This window comes from Myotis yumanensis, unplaced genomic scaffold, assembly GCF_028538775.1.
Source record: "Myotis yumanensis isolate MYYU_CA2020_CCGP unplaced genomic scaffold, mMyoYum1.0.hap1 SCAF_7, whole genome shotgun sequence".
In the NCBI taxonomy this organism is placed as follows: Eukaryota; Metazoa; Chordata; class Mammalia; order Chiroptera; family Vespertilionidae; genus Myotis; species Myotis yumanensis.
Window position 1 is genome coordinate 68,774,598 of NW_027223758.1, and position 19,299 is coordinate 68,793,896.

Sequence of the window (19,299 nt, forward strand, 5' to 3'; positions counted from 1 at the left end):
GCACAGTGGGTGCCTGATAACCGGCAGCTGTTCGTGTTACATAATTATTGCATCTTGTTTCCCCAACTAGACCGTGAACTCTTCAAAAAGAGAAGCACATCTGATTTCCCTTTGGCCTCACTGAGCGGCCTATAGGAGGTGTCCAGGGAGCATTGGTTAACTGAAAGCCTGGGGCCCCACACCTCCTCCTTGGCCCCTCTCACCAGCAGGATTTCGATGGTGCCCAAGATGTACATGGCCCCAGCAAAGGTAGTGCCCAGGTAGAAGCAGAGGCCCACGGCGCCCCCAAACTCTGGGCCCAGAGACCTGGAAATCATGTAGTAGGAGCCGCCAGCTGCAGAAAAAAACCTAGTATCAGTGAGAGGTTCAAGAGCACTGGGCTATCGTTGGGGGTGAGGAGGACGTAGGAACAGAGGCGGGGAGGTGATTGCTCTGAGCCTCATGGGCCTTACAGGCTGGAGTCCTAAGACTGGTGGAAGACCCAGCTAGCCACTCTGAAAAGATTTTGCAGCACTAATTACCGTGTTGCTAACGACCCCTCTAAAGAGGCCATGGGCTCAGAAAATAGGGTGTTGGAGAAGAGGGTCCCAGGCAAAGGGAGAGCTTGCATTGCCCTGTCCAGCACCATAAATTGCCTCCCCTTAATAAAATTGTCCCAGGCTACCCCACAAACATCATAGCCCAGTCCCAGTTCTGCAATATGGCCTGTCTTGGGTCCTGCTAGCCCCCAAAGCCCAAGGCACTATCCATCCTTCCAACTATCCAGGCCCCCCTCCCAACCATTCAGGCCTCATCCCCTGTAAGAAACCCCAATTACATACCAGGCACAACACCATTGGTTGCAATTGCACTCATGGAGATGGCTGTGAGCATCGTCTGTGAGGAGAGAGATCATCAGAGTGGCGGCTGGAATGGGGGCCGCAGTGGCCTGGGTGGGGGCCAAACCTTATGCCCCATAAACATTGCCAAACCCACAAGTCCTCTTCCACCGAGCTTCTCCCTGGTCCCATTCCAACTTCTACTCCTGCCAAGTCCTTCTTGTCAAGAAAAGCTCTTATTCACCATTCAATGGGCCTACCACAAGCTATAGCACCAGAGAGCTCTGGAAATCCCAGCCTGGCCTCTGACCAGCTGTCTGGCCAGAGACAAGTCACTTCACTCTCTAAGCCTCAGTTTCTTCATCTACAAAATAGGGTACTAGCTTTAGCACTGATGACCTCACACGCAAAGGTGGCTCGAAGGTCACATGTAGAGAAACGGAAATGTGATGAGAAGTAGGTGTCTAGTGAATAGTTGTTTTAGAGAGGGTAGGAAGAATTCTGTTACAAAACTGTTTGTGACACATAATCCCATTTCTTGTGAGTCTAGACCTACCAAAATGTTAACTAGTGTGTGATTATAGGTGAATTTTATTTCTTTCTGGACATCTATCTTTTTCATCAATGAATTGGCATTACTTGTGTAATTACACACATACACACACACGACACATCCAGGTGAAACCTGGTTAAGAGCCATCAGGGACTAGCCTGTGAGAGGCAGGAAGGACCAGTCAGACCTAATTTACTCTCAAAGATCATATGCAGTGGTTCCTATAAAAAGCTCAGGTCTCATGCTTCCCCCCCACCCTCCCACCCCAAGGCCCTGTTCAGCCCAGCTGCCAGGGAGTGGGAGAGGGGAGGGTGTCACTCACACAGGAGCAGCAGAGGAGGACCATACAAAAGGACTCCATGATGCCTGCAATGCCCACCACCCAAGTGAGTCGCAGGAAGAGGATGACACCAAAGATGTTCTGCAGGCACGGTAGGTACACACCCATGAAGGTGCCCATGCGTGGGGCCTGCCAGGGAAGCCGGTGTCAGTTTCTGTAGGTCCTAATCACTCCCAAACCCACAAACCCACTCCTCTCCCTTTTTCCTTCATCCCCCACTTTCTTATTCTCTCCATCTCCACCCCTTCATCCCTCTTCCCCCTGATTCCTCTTCCCATTTCCCAGCCTTCATGCCTGCATCACCCCTCCTTCAAACCAACCCCACTCTCCTCCCTTCTATCGCTATCCCTCATCTCCCTTCCCTCCGCCCCCAAATCCTATCCCTTCATCCGAATCTGTTTTCCTTCCCCAATCTTTTCTCCCTTCCATCCAGCCTTCCTCCCTCTTTGTTCTTCCCAAGGCCCTCACCTGTACCGGCTTCTTTTTTCCACCCTCATTGTTTTCTGCTTCTTCATGCTCCCTACTTCCTTGGGGTAGGTTGGTGTAGTTGGCCAGGCCACTAAGCAGGGAGGACACCATGGGGCTGGTGTCCATCTCCTCCTGTGGAGGGAGGTGGCAGTATTAGGATGCTAGAGCCTCGGGGAGGGGAGGAGGATGAGCTGGATGGGAGGAGGCAGAGAGATATGGGGACAAGGAAGGCAAATCTTGGAGGATGAGATAAGATGAAAAAGGAGGAGGAGGGGGCCAGGAGAACAGGGAAAGAGGACGGTAGGATGGGGATAAAGAGTAGATGAGGTAAAGGGAAGGAGAAGGGGCTGAGGGAGGCTCAAGAAAGAAGATGGACCGACAGAGGGATGGAGAGGAGGGAGGGAGGGAGGATCTGATACATGCGGAGATGAACTGTGGGTGGAGGCCCAACACCCCTGGCAACCCACCTCAAACAGGGCCATGTTCTTGCCATCGTACTCCTTTCCCTTCTCCGTGTCGGTGCTGTTGATGAAGGGGCTGCTCTCCTTGGGGTTGCCATCGCCTGAGAAGGCAGAGGAGTCAGTGGTCTGGCACCAACTGGTGGCCATCCATCTGCCTGGGCCAATGCAGCTGTATGGCCACTTTTTTTTTTAATATATATTTTATTGATTTTTTACAGAGAAGAAGGGAGAGAGATAGAGAGTTAGAAACATCGATGAGAGAGAAACATCGATCAGCTGCCTCCTGCACACCTCCTACTGGGGATGTGCCCGCAACCAAGGTACATGCCCTTGACCGGAATCGAACCTGGGACCTTTCAGTCCGCAGGCCGACGTTCTATCCACTGAGCCAAATCAGTTACGGCTGTATGGCCACTTTACCTCTCTCACCCTCGGTGTGCACATGGGAGACATGGAGCTAATACTACCTCCCTTGAAGAATTTTATTTATTTATTTTACAAATATTTTTTATTGATTTCAGAGAGGGAGGGAGAGGGAGGGAGAGATAGAAACATCAATGATCGGAGAGAATCATTGATTGGTTGCCTCTTGCACGTCCCACACTGGGGATGGAGCCCACAATCCAGGCATGTGCCCTGACCAGGAACCAACCCTGACTTCCTGGTTCATAGGTCAATGCTCAACCACTGGGCCACGCCGGCTGGGCTTCCCTTGAAGAATTTTAGTTGACAGCATGTTTAAAGAGCCTAGTGCACTCCTTGGCACATACTAGGTATTTAATAAATGGGTGAATGCTTCCTTGCTCTTGGGGGTCCCGTCTCATTCATCAGGGTACCCTAGATTCTCCAGGGCCCCTCCTTGACCATAACTGGGCCCATCTGGTGTTTTGGGGTAGAAGCATGCTTTTTCCTGGAGAAAAAGGCAGAAAAAAATACAGCCTGAGGCCCCAAGGATACTCTACCTCTTAGAAAAGTGACCCCCTTAGGCACCTCCTATGCCCCTCATTCATCTTCAGCCAACATGTATTTGCTGGATATCTGCCATGTGCCAATATCAGCACCGGGATGGAGGAAAAGTAAAAGGCAGAATAAGACACCACTCCTGGCCTCAGGGAACCCAAGGGCAGGGGAGATGAACCAGTAACCAGGAATTTCCAACCCAGAGTGGTAAGTTCTGTGATAGAAGATGAATAGGGACTGTAGGAACACAGGAGAGGCATTCAGCCCAGCCTGGGAGGTCAGGGAAGACTTCCCAGAGGAAGTGACGTGTTGGCTGAGAACTGAAGGATGAGTAAGAATTAGAATGGGAGGGAGGCAGGAGGGTGTTCCAGGCAGACAGAACAGCAGAACAGCATGTTCGGCGGCCCAGAGGCAAGAGTGAACAGAGTAGGTTAGAGGAGCTGAAAGAAGTTTGATCTGGCTGGAGTATGAAGAAGGAGCACGGGGGAGGGAGAGGGAGGGGCGGGCCTGAAGGATGGGGAGTGCATAGGAAAAGATGAGCCTGGTATAATACATGTGGGCTGGGTCCTTACACAATTAGTAGGCCCTGTTACAGATTTTGGACCTCACCCAGAGAACAATGGGAAGTCATTGAAGGCAAAGAAGTGCCATGAACAGACCTGTATTTTAGAGCCATCGCTCTGGCCTTTAGATGAAGAATACAGATGCTAGTTAGGGACTTCAGTAATCTAGGTGAGGGCTGGTGACCCAGACCCGAGCAACGCAGGGCAATGGACAGAATGATTGGCACATATCTCTACGCCAGATGTTTGGGAATGGAAGAAGGAGGAATCTAGAGTAATGCCTGGGGTTTCTAGCATGGATAAATGGTTGGATCATGGTGCTATTTACTAATGGGAAAGGGGGAGATTAGGAGTGGGGAAGATGCTGGATTTGATTGAGAGTGAGGCACTGTGGGACACTCAGCTGAATAAGTCTAGAAGCCACTTGGATATGCCAGTCTGAGTCCCGGGAAAGAGGCTGGGCAGGAGAAAGAGGTGGGGTAACTCATCAGAAAAACATATAAATATAAATAAATAAATACGTGTGTAGGAAGTGTGTGAAAACAAGGGCCTGGATGAAATCACCCAAGGAGAAAGTCACTTCGGCATCAAGGAGAGGGAGGGCCCTTTCAACGAGATATAAGGGACCCTAAAGGCACAGTTCTTTAGCTCCAGCCATGCCCCTTCCTCAGGGCGAGGGCTGAGTCCCAGTAGCAGATTCCCCTCTGGACCCTGCAGAAAGTCCCCACTGTCCAAAGTCCAAGTGAAGCTGAGGCCCTACATATTCTGAATCGCCTGTCCCTCGTCTCCTGACCCGCCCCCCTCTCTTCCTCTGACTTTCCTTCTCCCTCTCCCTCTGTCCAAATCCTCCCCATCCTCCTTACCTCCCAGAAACTTTACTTAGTCTCCCAGTCAGGGTCCTTCCCCAGAGAATGACCTGTTATAACTCCAATCTCATCCTGACTCCACATTGTAAAAGGGGAAAGAGGCGATGCCCTCTATCTCCTGCCACCAGCTCATTCAACAAGCCAGGTACGACTCCTGGTCCCCAAACAGGGCCACCACCTACTCTTCCTTTTCCTCACATGTGTGAGTTCCCGGGAATAGCAGACCGTCCTCCCAGTGGAAGCCTGGGACATAATAGTTGCTCAGGAAAAAGTCTTGGGAAGTAAATTTCACCAGGCTCCCTTCCTGACTCCAGGGTTTCAGAAGAGCTGGCTGGGGCCAGAGAACAGGAGAAATAAGAGTGAAGTGTGTTCCTCCTTTTAAAATGCTGACAAGGGGCCTCATGTTCTCACCTCGACATGATAGGAACTGGAGGGTTTGAGGGGGATGAGACGAGAACAAATTTCTTAGTGGTTAAGAAAACAGGCTGGAGTCAAAATTTAGGTTTCAGTCACAGCTTCACTAGCTGTGTTGATACAGTTGAGCAGGTCACTTACACTCTAAGCCTCGGTTTCCTCCTTTGCAAAGGGTTACTAATCGTGCTTAACTGAAAGGACTGTTGGGATTAAGTGAAATAATGTTTGTAATGCATGCCTGGCACATGCTGGAGCTATTACAATCACGGCTGTTATTAGTACACGTGGAGCCCACCCTGCCCGGACTCCCCATTCCACACACTTCCCCGGCGGCAAGATGCAGGGGCCGTCTCCTGTGGGACTGGGTTCCTCTTCGCGCAGCGACTGCTCCTCGGGCCAGGCAGCTAGACGCCAGAGCCCCTCCTCTCTGCCTTTCACGCCTCTCCATCCCCGCCCTTCCTTCGTGGGGGCCCGAGGCGCGCGCGGGGCAGGAAGGGGGGCGTCCTGACTGGAGCCTGCAACTAGGTAGCCCGGTACCAGTTTCCAAGGCGACCGCGCGGGCCAAGAGCGCCGCGCAGAGCCGGCCACGCGCCCGCAGCCGCTTATGTAAGCGACGCGCAGCGCGGAGCCAGACTCCAGGCAGGATCGCAGCCAGGAAATGAGAGCAGCGGAGGGGGCGGCTCCGGAGGCTGGCTCTGGGTCCTGCCTTTCCACCCGCCGACGGGACGGGACGCCAGGCTCCCGGCCGCCCCTGCCAGAGCTGACTGCCCCTCCCTGGAACCAGGCGCACTGGTTGGGGGCGGTGTGGGGCGGGTGAGCTTCAGGAGTTCTCCAGGGGGCAGGACTGCGAAGGGGGAACTCGTCCAGATTCCCCAGAGCCCGGAGTCAGGACGGTGGGGGAGCGCCTAGTGGAGCGTGCGAGGGAGGCAGGGCCAGACTGAGGCTGAGCCCTCTCCGCCCCCGCCCCCTGGGAGCTCTCAACCCGAATCGGCTTTCAATTAAGCTGCCGCGGCCAGAGCTCCTGGGGAGGAAACCGGCGAGCGCGGCGGGCTAAGGCACCTCCTCCCTATGGGCCTGGGGCCAGGCCTGGGGGAATTCCCAAGCGAGATTGGGGTAGTGGGGGAGCGCGTCAGACCCCAAGGAGAAAGGAGACCTGGAGGCCAGAGATAATAAATACCGTTGGGTTCTTCTTCAGTCCAGAGAAGCCCTTTTACTCGGACCATTCCCATCTACCTGAGGTCAGCACCCTGGTTTCCCCCACCCACATCCCCAAGAACTTTGGATCACAGGTGCCAGGGGCTCTCGCCCGAGGGTCCCTCTTCCCACAACCTCAACAGGTCCTTAAAACCCCCAACCGTCTTCTCCAGCTGCCTCTGCGAGGCCTTCTCTCTCTGGGACCCAAAACGCCTGACCCAGGTTCGGAACACCCTCGTTCCAGGTCCTGGCCACTGTACAGAGAGAACGGTCTCCAGATGGGCCCACCACATTCAGAGTCTAGAAGCTGATGGGGAGGGTGTGGAGCTGAAGGGAGTTCCTAGTTCCACTCCTGCTCTGCACACATAGGCCTCCTGAGACCCCATGGAAACCCAAGGCCCAGTAAGGCACCAGCCGCGAGGCTCAGACCGGACCCGTTGTCTGGGGGAGCAGAGAGATGATCTCTCAGGGTGAGTTCCTGTCCTCAGAGTGGAGACATCCGAAGCGGGTCCCAGACGGGAATGGGCTCCCTTCGTTCCCTGCGCACAGCGTGGCGATGCCTGATTCTGCCGCAGACTCCACTTAACCAAACCCCTCCCCCCCACACACACACACACAGTCTCAGCCTGTTGGGGAAGGGGGCGGCTTCGAGATGAGGCAGCCCCGATGTGACGGGGAGGTAGATGAGATGGCCAGCCAGTAGCTTAGAGCCCTGTAGACCACTCAGACCCGGGGAGGAAGAGGGTCTCAGACAAAGGATGGATACCCCGGTGTCCACAGCCTTCCCAAGCGGCCACTTGGCTCTGCCTCCTTTTTAGGATCTGAAGGACTTCAAGTCCAGGCTGCCAGTCCCTGGAGGACCCCGCTCTTTCAGCCCTTGGGACCCTCAGCCACCCCCTGGGGAGGTCTTCAAGAGTCGTGGCCCAGAGGGTCAAGCTATGCCCAGGGGAGCGTTTGAAGGCGCTGAGCGCAGACAGCTGGAGCGGGAGGCGCGCTAGTGCGCGAGGGACGCAGCGCCGCTGGAGGGTGGGGGTGGGGGCGGCTGACAACCGTGATGGATGGCTGAGACCGCTGGGGGGCGGCGGGGGCCTGGGAGCCCAAAGGGGTGGCTGGCCCCTAAGACCTCGGAGCAGGGAAACCGCGGAGGAGGGCGGGGGAGAGCCGAAGCAGCGAAAGGACTTGTTCCAAACCCTTAGGCTCCTAGCGAGTCTCCGCACCCACCGCAGCGCGTCCGCAGTGTCCGCGCCGCGGCGCCGGCGCCGGGATTCAGCAGCTGGAACCCCATTCCTGGGGCCTTCCTGAGGAGGTTAGCAGAACTGACCAGAAAGACTCCCCCCTGTCCCGACCTGGAGACCTCACTGCCATCCCAGGGTACCGAGGGGAAGGGGAAAGAGGGAAGAAAGGAGAGAGATCTTGCTTCCCGTCCTGAATAGGAACCCACGGGGACGCAAGAGGGAAAGGCAGATTCCGCAAAGTAGAGCTGAAAATCTCCGGGGGAGGCACGCTCCATTCTGAGGTTGGATCTTGGGCAGCTTTGGGGGAGGGGGCCCGGATTGCACCAAGTGCCCTCTTAAGGAGACACCGCAGCCCGGACGGGGCCGTCATGTGGCTCCAGCCCCTCATGAGTCCCTTCCCCTTATCTTTCAGCGGAAGTCTCAGAGAGAGGGACTGCAGCAGACTGTGCCCTCCCCCCCCCCCCCCCCACGACACCAGTCAACACTCTGCGCCAGGACGCCAGGGTCCCTTATGGGGGAAAGGAGCCCTCCTTCCGCCCGTCGAGCTCCACGTCAGCCCATTCTAGCTCTTCCATGGCCTTCCCACCGCCTCCCCCGCTCGGTTAACCTACGTCTGCCTCCCGCTCGGTGGGCAATGGCAACCCCTCGGCCCCCAGCCCGGCCCCAGGCGGAGCGCATTCCAACACCTCGGACAGCGCCTGGCGCATTCCAATGGAACAAGGCTCCAGGCCGCCCGGGGTGCCCACCGCCCCGGTCATTCCCAGCCTCTTCTCTGAAGGAGGCGGCCCCCACTCTGCCTCTAACCCCAGAGCTGCCTCCTCTCCTCGCCGCCCCCACCTCTCCGCCCCCGGGCCGCTGCTTACCGGGGTTGGCTCCCCCATCGCCGTCCTCGCAGTCCGTCAGGTTGTTCAGCATGGTGGCAGCGCCGCGCCGGGCCCGGGGATGGCTGCGCCGCCTCGCCCGCGCCCCTCTGCCCGCCTTCTCCGCTCTCTCGCTCGCTCTAGCTCTCGCTCGCCCTCCGCTCCACGGAGGAAGAAGCTGCAGTGCCCGCCCGCCCGGCGCACACACACTCGCACACGGACACACGCTCACACCCGCGCGCGCCCCCTCTCAGCGGCGGCGCTGCTCACCTCATCCCGTATGCAGGAGGCGTGAGCCACTGGCGGGGTTGCGGGGGGGGGGGGGGCCGCGGGAGGGGGGAGTAGAGGGGAGGGCAGAGCTGGCCTGGGGGCCCCCTCGCACTAAAACTGAGGGCTTGCACGGGTGGGATAGAGAGGGTGCTGCAGGGGATAGGGGCCTCGCCTCCCTGCAGCAGACACAGCTCAGCCCGCCCCCCACTCTCCGGCGCAGGCGGGGCCGGCACGTGGGCAGGTGCCATCCCGCGCCCTAAAAATAACGGCAGGGAACTAGGTCGCGGCCGTGGGGAAGCGCCCCGCAGCGGCTGCCTGGCTGGGGGTCTGGGGCGACCCCTAGGGGGAAGATGAGATGCCAAGGGTGAGGCACCAGGGACTACGGGTCCCTGGAGAGCCTGTCTGCAAAGCTGGGGAGGCCAGGCCGGAAGAGGGGTGGGGAAACAGACCCTTTCCCATCTCGCTGTTCCATAGGTTGGCTGAGGATGTGGAAAGGCCAGAGGCCGTAACTGAAGCCCTGTGCTGCCCCCATGGGGGGACTCAGGCTCTACCTGGCCATCCAGCCTTAAGACTGGGGGAGTGGAGCCTGAGGAGTTGCAATGAACCCTCTCACTGTGCTTGGCTGACAAGAGTCATAGCATCTCACCCCCAAGACAAATCCACAGACAGGGGCCCTCTGACTGTGCAGTGACCCTCTGGAAGGAGACACGGTGGAGAGGAGAGAATGCAGCAGTGAGGTCCTAGGGAGCATAGCTCCCCACCAGGGAGGTGCGGGCTCTAGGGAAGGCAGACCAGCCGGAGGCGGGCCAGGGACAGCGTGGGGGAGGGGGATGAGGCCGCCTGTCGGTTGGGACCAGATTTTCTCCCGGGGCAGGAGTGTCTAATCCCCTAATCCAGGATTGCTTTCTGAGGATTCCAGAGCTGACAGGCCGTCTGTGCTCCTCTCCCTCACCTGACACAGGTCCCCTAGAAGCTTGACTGCCCTGGGACCCCTCAGCACCCCTAGATCCAGGCTGGAGCCTGTGTGGAGACATCTCAGAAAGCAGCATCGGAGGCTTGGACCCTCTGAGTCTCTGGAAGATCTAAACATCAAAGGGTGAGAACAGACGAAGGGGAGTGACTTTCAGACTCACCCTAGCTAGCCACCCACACTAGCCCTCTAAGTTCCAGAAGAGTTCTGGGGCTGGAAAGGATGGCATCAGTCATCTTATCGAATGCATGGCTTTCATTTTGCAGATGAGAAAGTTAAGGCCCAAAGAGGAGAAATAAATGACTGTGTGTGAACACAATGCCAGTGAATGGCAGAACGCGGCCTAGGAGCCAGGTTGCTTTATTCCAGTTTAGGACTCTGCTCCTCAACACAACCTCTTTTTAAACTGCCCTGCCTCCTATAGAAAGGACCTCTGATTCTTGGCTTCTAACAAAGAAACAGGGACTGGGTCTGAGCTACGTTTTCTCCCTTTTCTTGTACTCGGATTTCCGAGTCACCAGACTGGAGTGTCCTCCTGCCTTGTAAGTGAAGGTGGACCCAGAAGACCTTCAGGTCTTCTCTTAGACCTTCCTAAAACCATCCATGTGACTGGCAGGAGACCTGATTCTAGGATGTGACCTTCAGAACCATGGACAGGGCCCGCGGTTCAGATTCCCCTGTACACGTTTGTCCGCGGTGGTTTCACATTGAGTCAGCCAGAGAGTTCCACAGCTGACTGAAAGGGGACTCTGAGGGATCCACCAATAAGGTATCAGAGCCACTGGGTTCTGTGGATGCTGGAAGGACTCTAGGGTGAAGAGCTAGCTATTCAGACAGATGTGAAAATTGGACTTGGCTTTCCCAGAGGGAAAAAAAATACCCCCAAAAAATTGAATAAGTTTGAATTGGTGACAGGGGTTAAAAGGAGAGCAGTAGGGTAGGCTAGTGTTCAAGAGCTCCTAAGCACTCCACTACACACACCACCAGCAGCAACAGCATTATGGTTTTCCACGACTCTGTAGAGACAGGTAACATAGTAAAACAGGCAGTAGGCTTGCCTGGGATACGCTGTGAAATAAATTAAATGCTGAGATTTTTTTTTCAACAAACCCAGGTCTGGGATGGTCTCCTGGGGGTATTTCCCTTCATTTGTGGGCCAGAGCCTTAGCCACTCAGGTACTGAGCCCGTGCATGGGGGAAACCTAGATCCTAAGGGAGTACAGGTGAAGGTAGTAGGAGTGACTCCTCTTCCCCTCGGTGTCCCGTATGTCCACCCTCACCACAGCTCCCATCTCATGAGGCATCTGGGATTCAGGAAATAATGCTGCCATCCTGTCTTCTGCCCCAAAATTCTGCATAACTGTGGGCAAGACTAAGGTCCTCGCTCGGGGATTCAGTATCTCCATCTTGAAACTGAAAGGGTGAGGCTACATAATCCATGGAACTTCTTCCCTCTCTGAAAACTCCTAATGTTCTCTCCATTTATCTCAGACTAACATCATGGAGCCCAGACCAAGTGAAGTCGGAGTCCCAAGGGTAGACCCCAGACCTTCAATTCACACACCCCACCTTTCAAGGAGACTGGTCCCTATCCTGGCCTCAGGTGAATGCTCTGCAGCGAGGCTTTGAGAAAACACATTGCAGGCATCTTGTGCACTGCCAGCTTGGCCTTGGCCAGATGACCAGCAAGATGTCCCTCAGCTCTGAGCCCAGGAATATGGCTGCCAGCTCAGCACCCCATCCCCACCCAGAGCCCCAGGAAGATCTATCTAGAGGGGAACCCTCTCAGGAAAGCACACAAGATGCGGAGCTGAGCAGGGTCCTATTTTTGAATTCTGAGTCTCTAAAACTGATTCCCTCTCCCACCTTATACTTCTCAGAGACAAAAATATTCAGAGAAGCTGCCTCCTAAGTATCAGGATTGAGACTTTTATAATTTACCTTTTATCACTCCCCATTTATGGGGAAGTTGGCTTAGAAATGGAAAGATGCAATTTTCTTCATGGGGTGAACTTGTGGCAGATCGGGGACTAGTATCCAGATTCCCGGTCTCCAGTCCAGGGCTCCATCCACTGAACCAGAACTGGAGGAAGCTGGAGCCACCTGATTGGTTCCTCCTTCCATGGGAGGCAGACATAGTGTTCCTCCTCGTGACTCAATCCCTATCCATCCTTATCCCCATATCATTACCCCAGGACCTAACCCACCCACCCCCAGTTCTGACCTCATGGAGCCAAAGCCCTGAACTCCCTCCTTTGCTCTTCTCTCCCCACCTGCAATCCCCATTCTCCAGACCCAAAACCCTTGCAGTGAATTGATGCATCCAGCGCACAGCACACCCCACTCACAGGGCTCGCTGCAGAGCATGTCAACCACCATCGTCTCCGTGGCAACCAGGGGCTTAATTAACAGGCTGCAGCCCCATCACCATGACAATGGCACCCCAACAGTCCCCCATTCCCCTACAGATTCAGACCGTCTTCCCTCTTTCTCAATCTGGACCCCCTTCTCACTGTACCCACCCCCACCCCCATCCCACCTGGAGAGCTGAGGCCCGAAGATCTCTCTGGTTCATTGAGAAGAGGGGAGGGGAGATGAGGGGGATGAGAGAGAGAGAGAAAAAGAGAGAGAGAGAGGCCTGTCACTATGGCAACTGCAGCCACGTTCATAACCAGTTTGTTGCCATGGAGATTCCCAGGGCTCACCTTGGGCTGAGGTACTGGGCAGTGAGGTTCTGAGCCCTGGCTTAAGGATGGGGTGACTGGAGAACTCCTTGGACAGTTTGGAGATCTATAGATCTGATATTTACAGCAATAATCCAGTGTCATTCTTCCCAATTTATAGGCAGACTGAAACATGAGGTTTGGGTATGGGAAAAGCAGAGAATGTCACCCTTCTAGGTCATCAAGAATCTTAGCCTGTTTGTGGCTAGAAAGACCCTCATAAAGTTTCTTGGTCAACTCCTTTACACTATAGATGAGGGAATTGGGATCCAGAGAGAGGAAGCAAGGCCACCCACAGAACTTGAGCTAGAGTGTGGGTGGGCTATATTGTGATCTTGTTCTATCCCCCTAGCATCAGTTGGCTCTCTCTCACTCCATGGGGACACATCCCAATTCCTGTTAGTCTTAGCCCAGGCCCAGGGTTCTTTCTACTACCCTGCCTTCCTCCTTGATAACTGAGGCACAGCAGCGAGTAGTATAAAGGGATGGGGGAGTAGTTCAGAGTTGTAACAACTGGTCAGGTCCACTTCCATCCAGCCAACTCGCCATCAGTCTTCCCATGGTACAGATGAGGCAACTGAGGCATGGGGGCTACAGTACAGGGTTACTGGTAGATTTGAGACTCAGCCTCTGACTTGCTTCTTTCACCCCTGTATGTCATGTTCCCACCTGTACTGATCCCCTGGCAGCAGGAAGCACCTCCAGAAACAAACTCCACTCCCTTAGTCCAGAATGAAAGGCAATGCTCATGTGCGACCCAAAACCCTTGGCTCCAGACCCAAAACCCTTGCAGTGAATTGATGCGTCCAGCGCACAATTTGACCTGCAAACCCTCCCCTAAGCCTTCCCCAGCCTTACACGTGCTGTCACCACTCCCTGTGGGCCTGGGTAGGGACAGGAGGTGGGGAGAGTACCTCCCTGGGGCCAGAGGGCTGCACAAGAACAGCTGTGGGAAAGGTACCATCAGATGTTTGGTCTCCCTAGGGAGCCCTTATCCACTTCCCTAGGCGGCGACCTATCAAGGAGGAGGTACTGGCCCTAGAGCAGCCGGTTTGGTTCAGTGAATAGAGCATTGGCCTGCAGACAGAAGGGTCTCAGGTTCGATTCTGAGTCAGGGTACATGCCCGGGTTGTGGGCTCGATCCCCAGTGTGAGGCATGCAGGAGGCAGCCGATCAATGATTCCCTCTCATCATCGATGCTTCTCTCTCTCTCTCTCTCCCTCTCCCTTTCTCTCTGAAATCAATAAAAATATATTTTTTTCAAAAAAGAAGAAGAAAGGAGGAGGTACTGGAGGCTATTACAGGTCCTTCACCCAAATCATTCTCCAGATGGAACTTCCAATAAACTCAGCACAAGTACCCACCCCACAGATAGACACAGAAATACACACATCAACATGCCCATCAACACTCTGTCGTACAGTGACACACATAAGTACTGACTCATTGACCACCCCACAGGTCATTAGAGTTGGCACAGGATGCTGCTCCCTCAAGAAACACAAAGACATAGACACACTGCCTCTGCCACAGGCACACAGCTTTCCAGATTCACATACAGTTTGCACAGACACCTGCACACCAAAACTGAAAGCTGAGATGAGAGAGAGGACCATCTTATTCTCAGGCCAGGGGGTGAGGAATGGGAGGGGAGGAGGCAGGAGGAGGAGAAGCAGGAGCCTACAGCCTTTCCCCCTCTCATCTGATGAGCATTAAGTCACTGCTAAGTGCCAGCTTGTGGGTTCAGCACTCAGAACACAAAGATAAAACAATATGGTCCCTGCTTAATCATAAAAAAGAATGAAATCTTGCCACTGATGACAACATGGATGGGGCTAGAGGGTATTACGCTAAGTGAAACAAGGTAGACAGAGAAAGATAAATACCGTATGATTTCACTTATATGTGAAATCCAAAAAAATAAAACAAATGAACCAACAAAACCAGACAGAAACAGACTCATAGATACAGAGAACAAACTGATGGTTACCAGAGGGGAGGAGGTAGAGGGATTGGTGAATAAAGTGAAGGGGATTAAGAGGTTCAAACTCCCAGTTACAAAATAAATAAGTCACCAGGATTAAATGCACAGCACAGGGAATATGGTCAATAATATAATAACTTTGTATGTTGACAGATGGTTACTAGACTTATCACTGTGATCACTTCATAAATTACATTATGTTGTATACCTGAAACATAATATTGTATGTCAACTATACTGCAAAAATAAATAATAAATACATGAAATAAAAATAATAAAAACAAATTTTTAGAAAAGGATATGGTCCCTGCCCTTGAGATGCAGCAGACACACAAGTAAGTAACCTCCATCCACTAGGACATGTGCTCTAATGATGCAGTGGCTGGGCAGAAGCGGAATGACTGCCTCTGCCTCGAAGCCAAGGAAAGTGAAAAAGGTTTTCAGAAGAAGTTAAATGAGCTATAACTTACAGGGTGAGTAGGAGTTTCCCTGGCTACTGGAGGTGGAGAGATGAACAGACAGGTAGACCAGGAGTCCAGGAGGGAAATATTTGAATGACGGTTTGGCCTTTATCTTAAAGCAATGGGGAGCATGTTGGAGTGGGGTTAGGATAGGATTGGAGGTAGGCAGACCAGGGAGGAGGCTATGGTGGTAGCCATTTGACAGATGATGGAGGTATGGACTAGGGCAGTGATGGCGAACCTTTTGAGCTCAGCGTGTCAGCATTTTGAAAAACCCTAACTTAACTCTGGTGCCATGTCACATATAGAAATTTTTTGATATTTGCAATCATAGTAAAACAAAGACTTATATTTTTGATATTTATTTTATATATTTAAGTGCCATTTAACAAAGAAAAATCAACCCAAAAAATGAGTTCGCGTGTCACCTCTGACACACGTGTCATAGGTTCGCCATCACTGGACTAGGGTAATGTGGACAGGAGGAGAGATGTGGTCATATTCGGGAGTTTTGGAGGTGGAGTGGTCAAGATGTGAGGACCCCCTCATTGGAAAGAGAAAAGGAGGCGTTGAGAATGGCTCCTGAAGTTCTGGCTTTTGAATCTGGAAGGATGATAAGGCTATTTATGAAAATTAGAAAGCAGACAGACAGACTATGGAAAAGATGAAGAGTGGAAGGAGTCCAAGAAATCTGAGTGGCCACTTCCAGTAAGCTTTTGGTTCATGGACGGGAGCCCTGTGGAACTCTAGGTCTCAGTTTGGTTGGTCATCTATACAATGAGGGGACTCGCCAAAGAAACCCCTGAAGTATCCCTCTAGGCTAGGGTTTGGGGTGCTTGGTTTTGCTGGAGTCAGGGTGAGCTCACCTGCAGCTCAGCAGCGACCCCTGGCGGCCGTGGGAGGCTCTTCCTTCTCCCGCCGCGGGGCCACTCCAGGCTGATTTGCCACGTTCCTTCTAGACCCGAGTGGCACAGAACCAGGGAAGGAACCCCTGACAAGGGCCCCCTGCGGAGTGTGTGCATCCAGAATTCTTCACCGAAGGCTAGTAGGATCCTGCCCCTCCTCTCTCTTCTATACCCGGCCTGTAACTTCCATTACTGCCCTGGGCCCTCGAAGAAGACGCCCCCAATCCCTCCTGAACTGGCTCCACCCAACCCTTCTGGCCCTGGAGTCCCCACAGCATCCTCCCAGGGTCTGGCTGTCCGGGGTCCAAACTAACTTCTCTTTCTCCCATCCCCTTCCCGGGCTACCCAGTGCTGTCCACGATGCCTCCTGGGAGGCCGAAGATGGGAGGATCTGCCAGGCAACAATGACCGAGGGACCCAGCACCTGCCTCAGGGACCCATGACTCATTTTCCCTCCTATCCCCACCCCCACCCCCACCCCCACCCTGACCTCTCTCCTATGTCCTGGCCCAACCGCTTTCCCTCTGGCTACGCCCTTATCTAGCCCCAAACCCAGCTAGTCCTACCTCCTCCCATTGGCTCGGTACCCAACCCTTAATCACACCGCCCTCCGCCTTCCCTGGTTCCACCTTCCCCGCTCTGGTCCCGCCTCCTATCCGGAAAGACCTCGCCCCTTGAGTGCCCAGCAGCCCAGTCCCCAATCCCCTTCATCACAAGATTCGCCCCTTTGCCTCAGGCTCCCCTCTCTTCCCGTGGCCACGCCCACCTCGAATCTGGCCCCTCCCTTCACCATTTCCCCTCCCACTTCCCTCCACCCGCCTAGGTCTCAGCTCCTCTCCCGCTCGGGCTTTCGCTGGGAACCCCTGCTCCCGACAACAGAAGACCCGCCCACCGTGGCCCCGCCCCTTATCTCGCCCCGCCCCCTCCTTCAGGCCCCGCCCCTGCGGCCTCTACCTTTGGCGTCTTCCCCTGAGAGGTGGCGGCTATCGGCGGCCGGATGCCTGTGGGGCTCTCGGTCAGGGGTCCCCGCGTGCCCCGCGGGAGGCAGCGAGGTGACAGTGAACCTGCGGCTCATGGTGCCGACAGGGGCCGGGCGGCCGCGGTGCGGCCCGGATCGCACAAGTGGCCGCAGCCCGGCTCCAGGAGGCAGAGAGAGCGGATCCCCCCAACCCGCGCCGGACGCGGCGCCGCGCGGGGTCCTAGTGCCCGCTGTGCTGCCTCCTTCAGACATTTTTGGTTGTCACAACGGAAGAGAGGGTGGTGCTGGCATTTGGTGGTAGAAGCACCTGTCACCATCTAGGCTCGTACCAAGGCTGTCTGACCGTGAGCCACAGGTTTGCCACGAGTCCTCTGCATAGCAGCCCACCCCACGTTGAGGCCCGGGTGTGGGGAGGAGGACTGACTCTGAATGGGTCTGGCATCGGACCATGGGTCCTGCTGCCTTCTGGAGGAGGACACCAAACATTTTACAATCCCGCACATGGAACTATCTGGCCCGAGGCAGTGCCAAAGTTGAGATTCTTTGTACCAGAACAAGGAGTTCAACAGATTTCTAGGTCTTAGGAATGACCAGGGTTTACGTATGATTGAGAGCAAAGGATGTCTTTTACTAAGGAGGTGAAGCATGTGTGGAAGATGGAGCCCAAGAGTTCAGGTGGGCCTGTTAGGTTGAGTGCCTGTTTGTCATGTAAGGATCACACAGAGTCAGCAGTTGAACATACAAGTCTGGAGCATGGGGGAGAGGCTAAGGCTGGGGATACAATTTTGGAGATGCTACTTAACGCTTGTGGGGCTAGACAAGATCCCAGGGGATGAGTGCGCAGTGAGAAGAAGCCCAAGGATTGAGCACAAGGGCACACTATCATCTAGAGCAGCGGTTCTCAACCTGTGGGTCGCGACCCCTTTGGGGTCGAACGACCCTTTCACAGGGGTAGCCTAAGACCATTGGAAAACACATATATAATTACATATTGTTTTTGTGATTAATCACTATGCTTTAATTATGTTCAATTTGTAACAATGAAAATACATCCTGCATATCAGATACTTACATTACAATTCATAACAGTAGCAAAATTACAGTAATGAAGTAGCAATGAAAATACTTTTATGGTTGGGGGTCACCACAACATGAGGAACTGTATTAAAGGGTCGCGGCATTAGGAAGGTTGAGAACCACTGATTTAGAGATTGGGAAGAGGAAGATCCAACCAATAAGGTGAGAGGAGAAACAGAAGGAAGAGGGATCTGAGAGACCAAGTGAAGAAAATTTTCAGGAAGAAGGGCTTGATTGACTATGTCAAAGAACCTGAGAGATGGTTTAGGATGGGCTCCCTGTTGCATCTGGCTACAGCAGTGGTTCTCAACCTTGGCTGCACATTAGAATCACCTGGGAATCTTTTTAAATTCCTGATTTCTGGGTCTCATCCTCCGGAAATTCTGTTTCTTTGTTATGGGAGAGAGTCAGGGATCCAGAGGAATTTTAAACAAGCCATAATAAGGAATGTGTATCCCAATGGAAGTGGGTCATTCCTGAACAAGAAATGGATGAGTTAGAAGAGAGGACCTCCACCCAGAGGGGAGAAGTCCTCTGACCCCCTCCTTAAACTCCCATTTGAACCTCAGGTCCAAAAGATTATCAAATCTGATCAAGCCCATTACCTCCGCTCATCTGCCCCATCCTTCCGTCAAGTCCCTATGTCATCCTTTAAGGTCAAGTGCATACTCCTCAACCTGGCATTCAGACCTTCTCTTATCTAGTCCATTCCTATCTGTCATTCCAGAATCTTCTCTACTCCCCTCTCATCCACCTGCTAAAACCACACATTCAAGTTCCGAGCCATTTGTAGTTCCCCAACACTGCCTGCTTTTCTCTTCTCCCAGCATTGGCACCAAGAGCACACAATTACCGCTCACCAGCTATGAGACCAGGTAAGCTGTGCCTCAGTTTCCTCATTTGTAAAATGGGTGGGGGTGCTGACAATAATAACAGTACCTATAAGGTAAGAGTAGTACCTGTCTCATAGGTTTAATTTAAGGATTAGCTGTGTTAACACACAGAAAACACATGGAACGGGATCTGGCATATAGTCAGTGCTGTACCAGGGGTAGCTACTATTGCCAAATGGAAGAGGGTCTGCCCACCACACACACAGCAGAGCCAAACACTAAATACCGATTTTTGCAGTAGAAAAAAATAAAAGTAACTTAATTGGCATCAAGCCAGGAGAACAGCAAACTAGCGCTCAAAATTC

The 19,299-nt window shown here is 53.7% G+C and overlaps 1 protein-coding gene across 2 annotated transcripts in view; it reads right to left on the reverse strand.

Moving 5' to 3' along the window:
* Positions 1 to 17,120, reverse strand: part of SLC12A5 (solute carrier family 12 member 5) — a 38,826-nt gene extending 21,706 nt beyond the window's left edge. Inside the window, exons 1-6 of one of the 2 annotated variants that reach the window (XM_070420824.1) lie at positions 17,000 to 17,120; positions 2,647 to 2,741; positions 2,180 to 2,311; positions 1,694 to 1,840; positions 822 to 876; positions 204 to 334 (exon numbers count right to left, since the gene is read on the reverse strand). In XM_070420824.1, the coding sequence (XP_070276925.1) occupies positions 204 to 334; positions 822 to 876; positions 1,694 to 1,840; positions 2,180 to 2,311; positions 2,647 to 2,741; positions 17,000 to 17,120 (681 nt within the window). Of the gene's footprint in view, positions 1 to 203; positions 335 to 821; positions 877 to 1,693; positions 1,841 to 2,179; positions 2,312 to 2,646; positions 2,742 to 8,735; positions 8,886 to 16,999 lie in introns of those variants that run through there. The other variant, XM_070420825.1, reaches the window with a different exon arrangement.
* Positions 17,121 to 19,299: the final 2,179 nt, after the last annotated feature.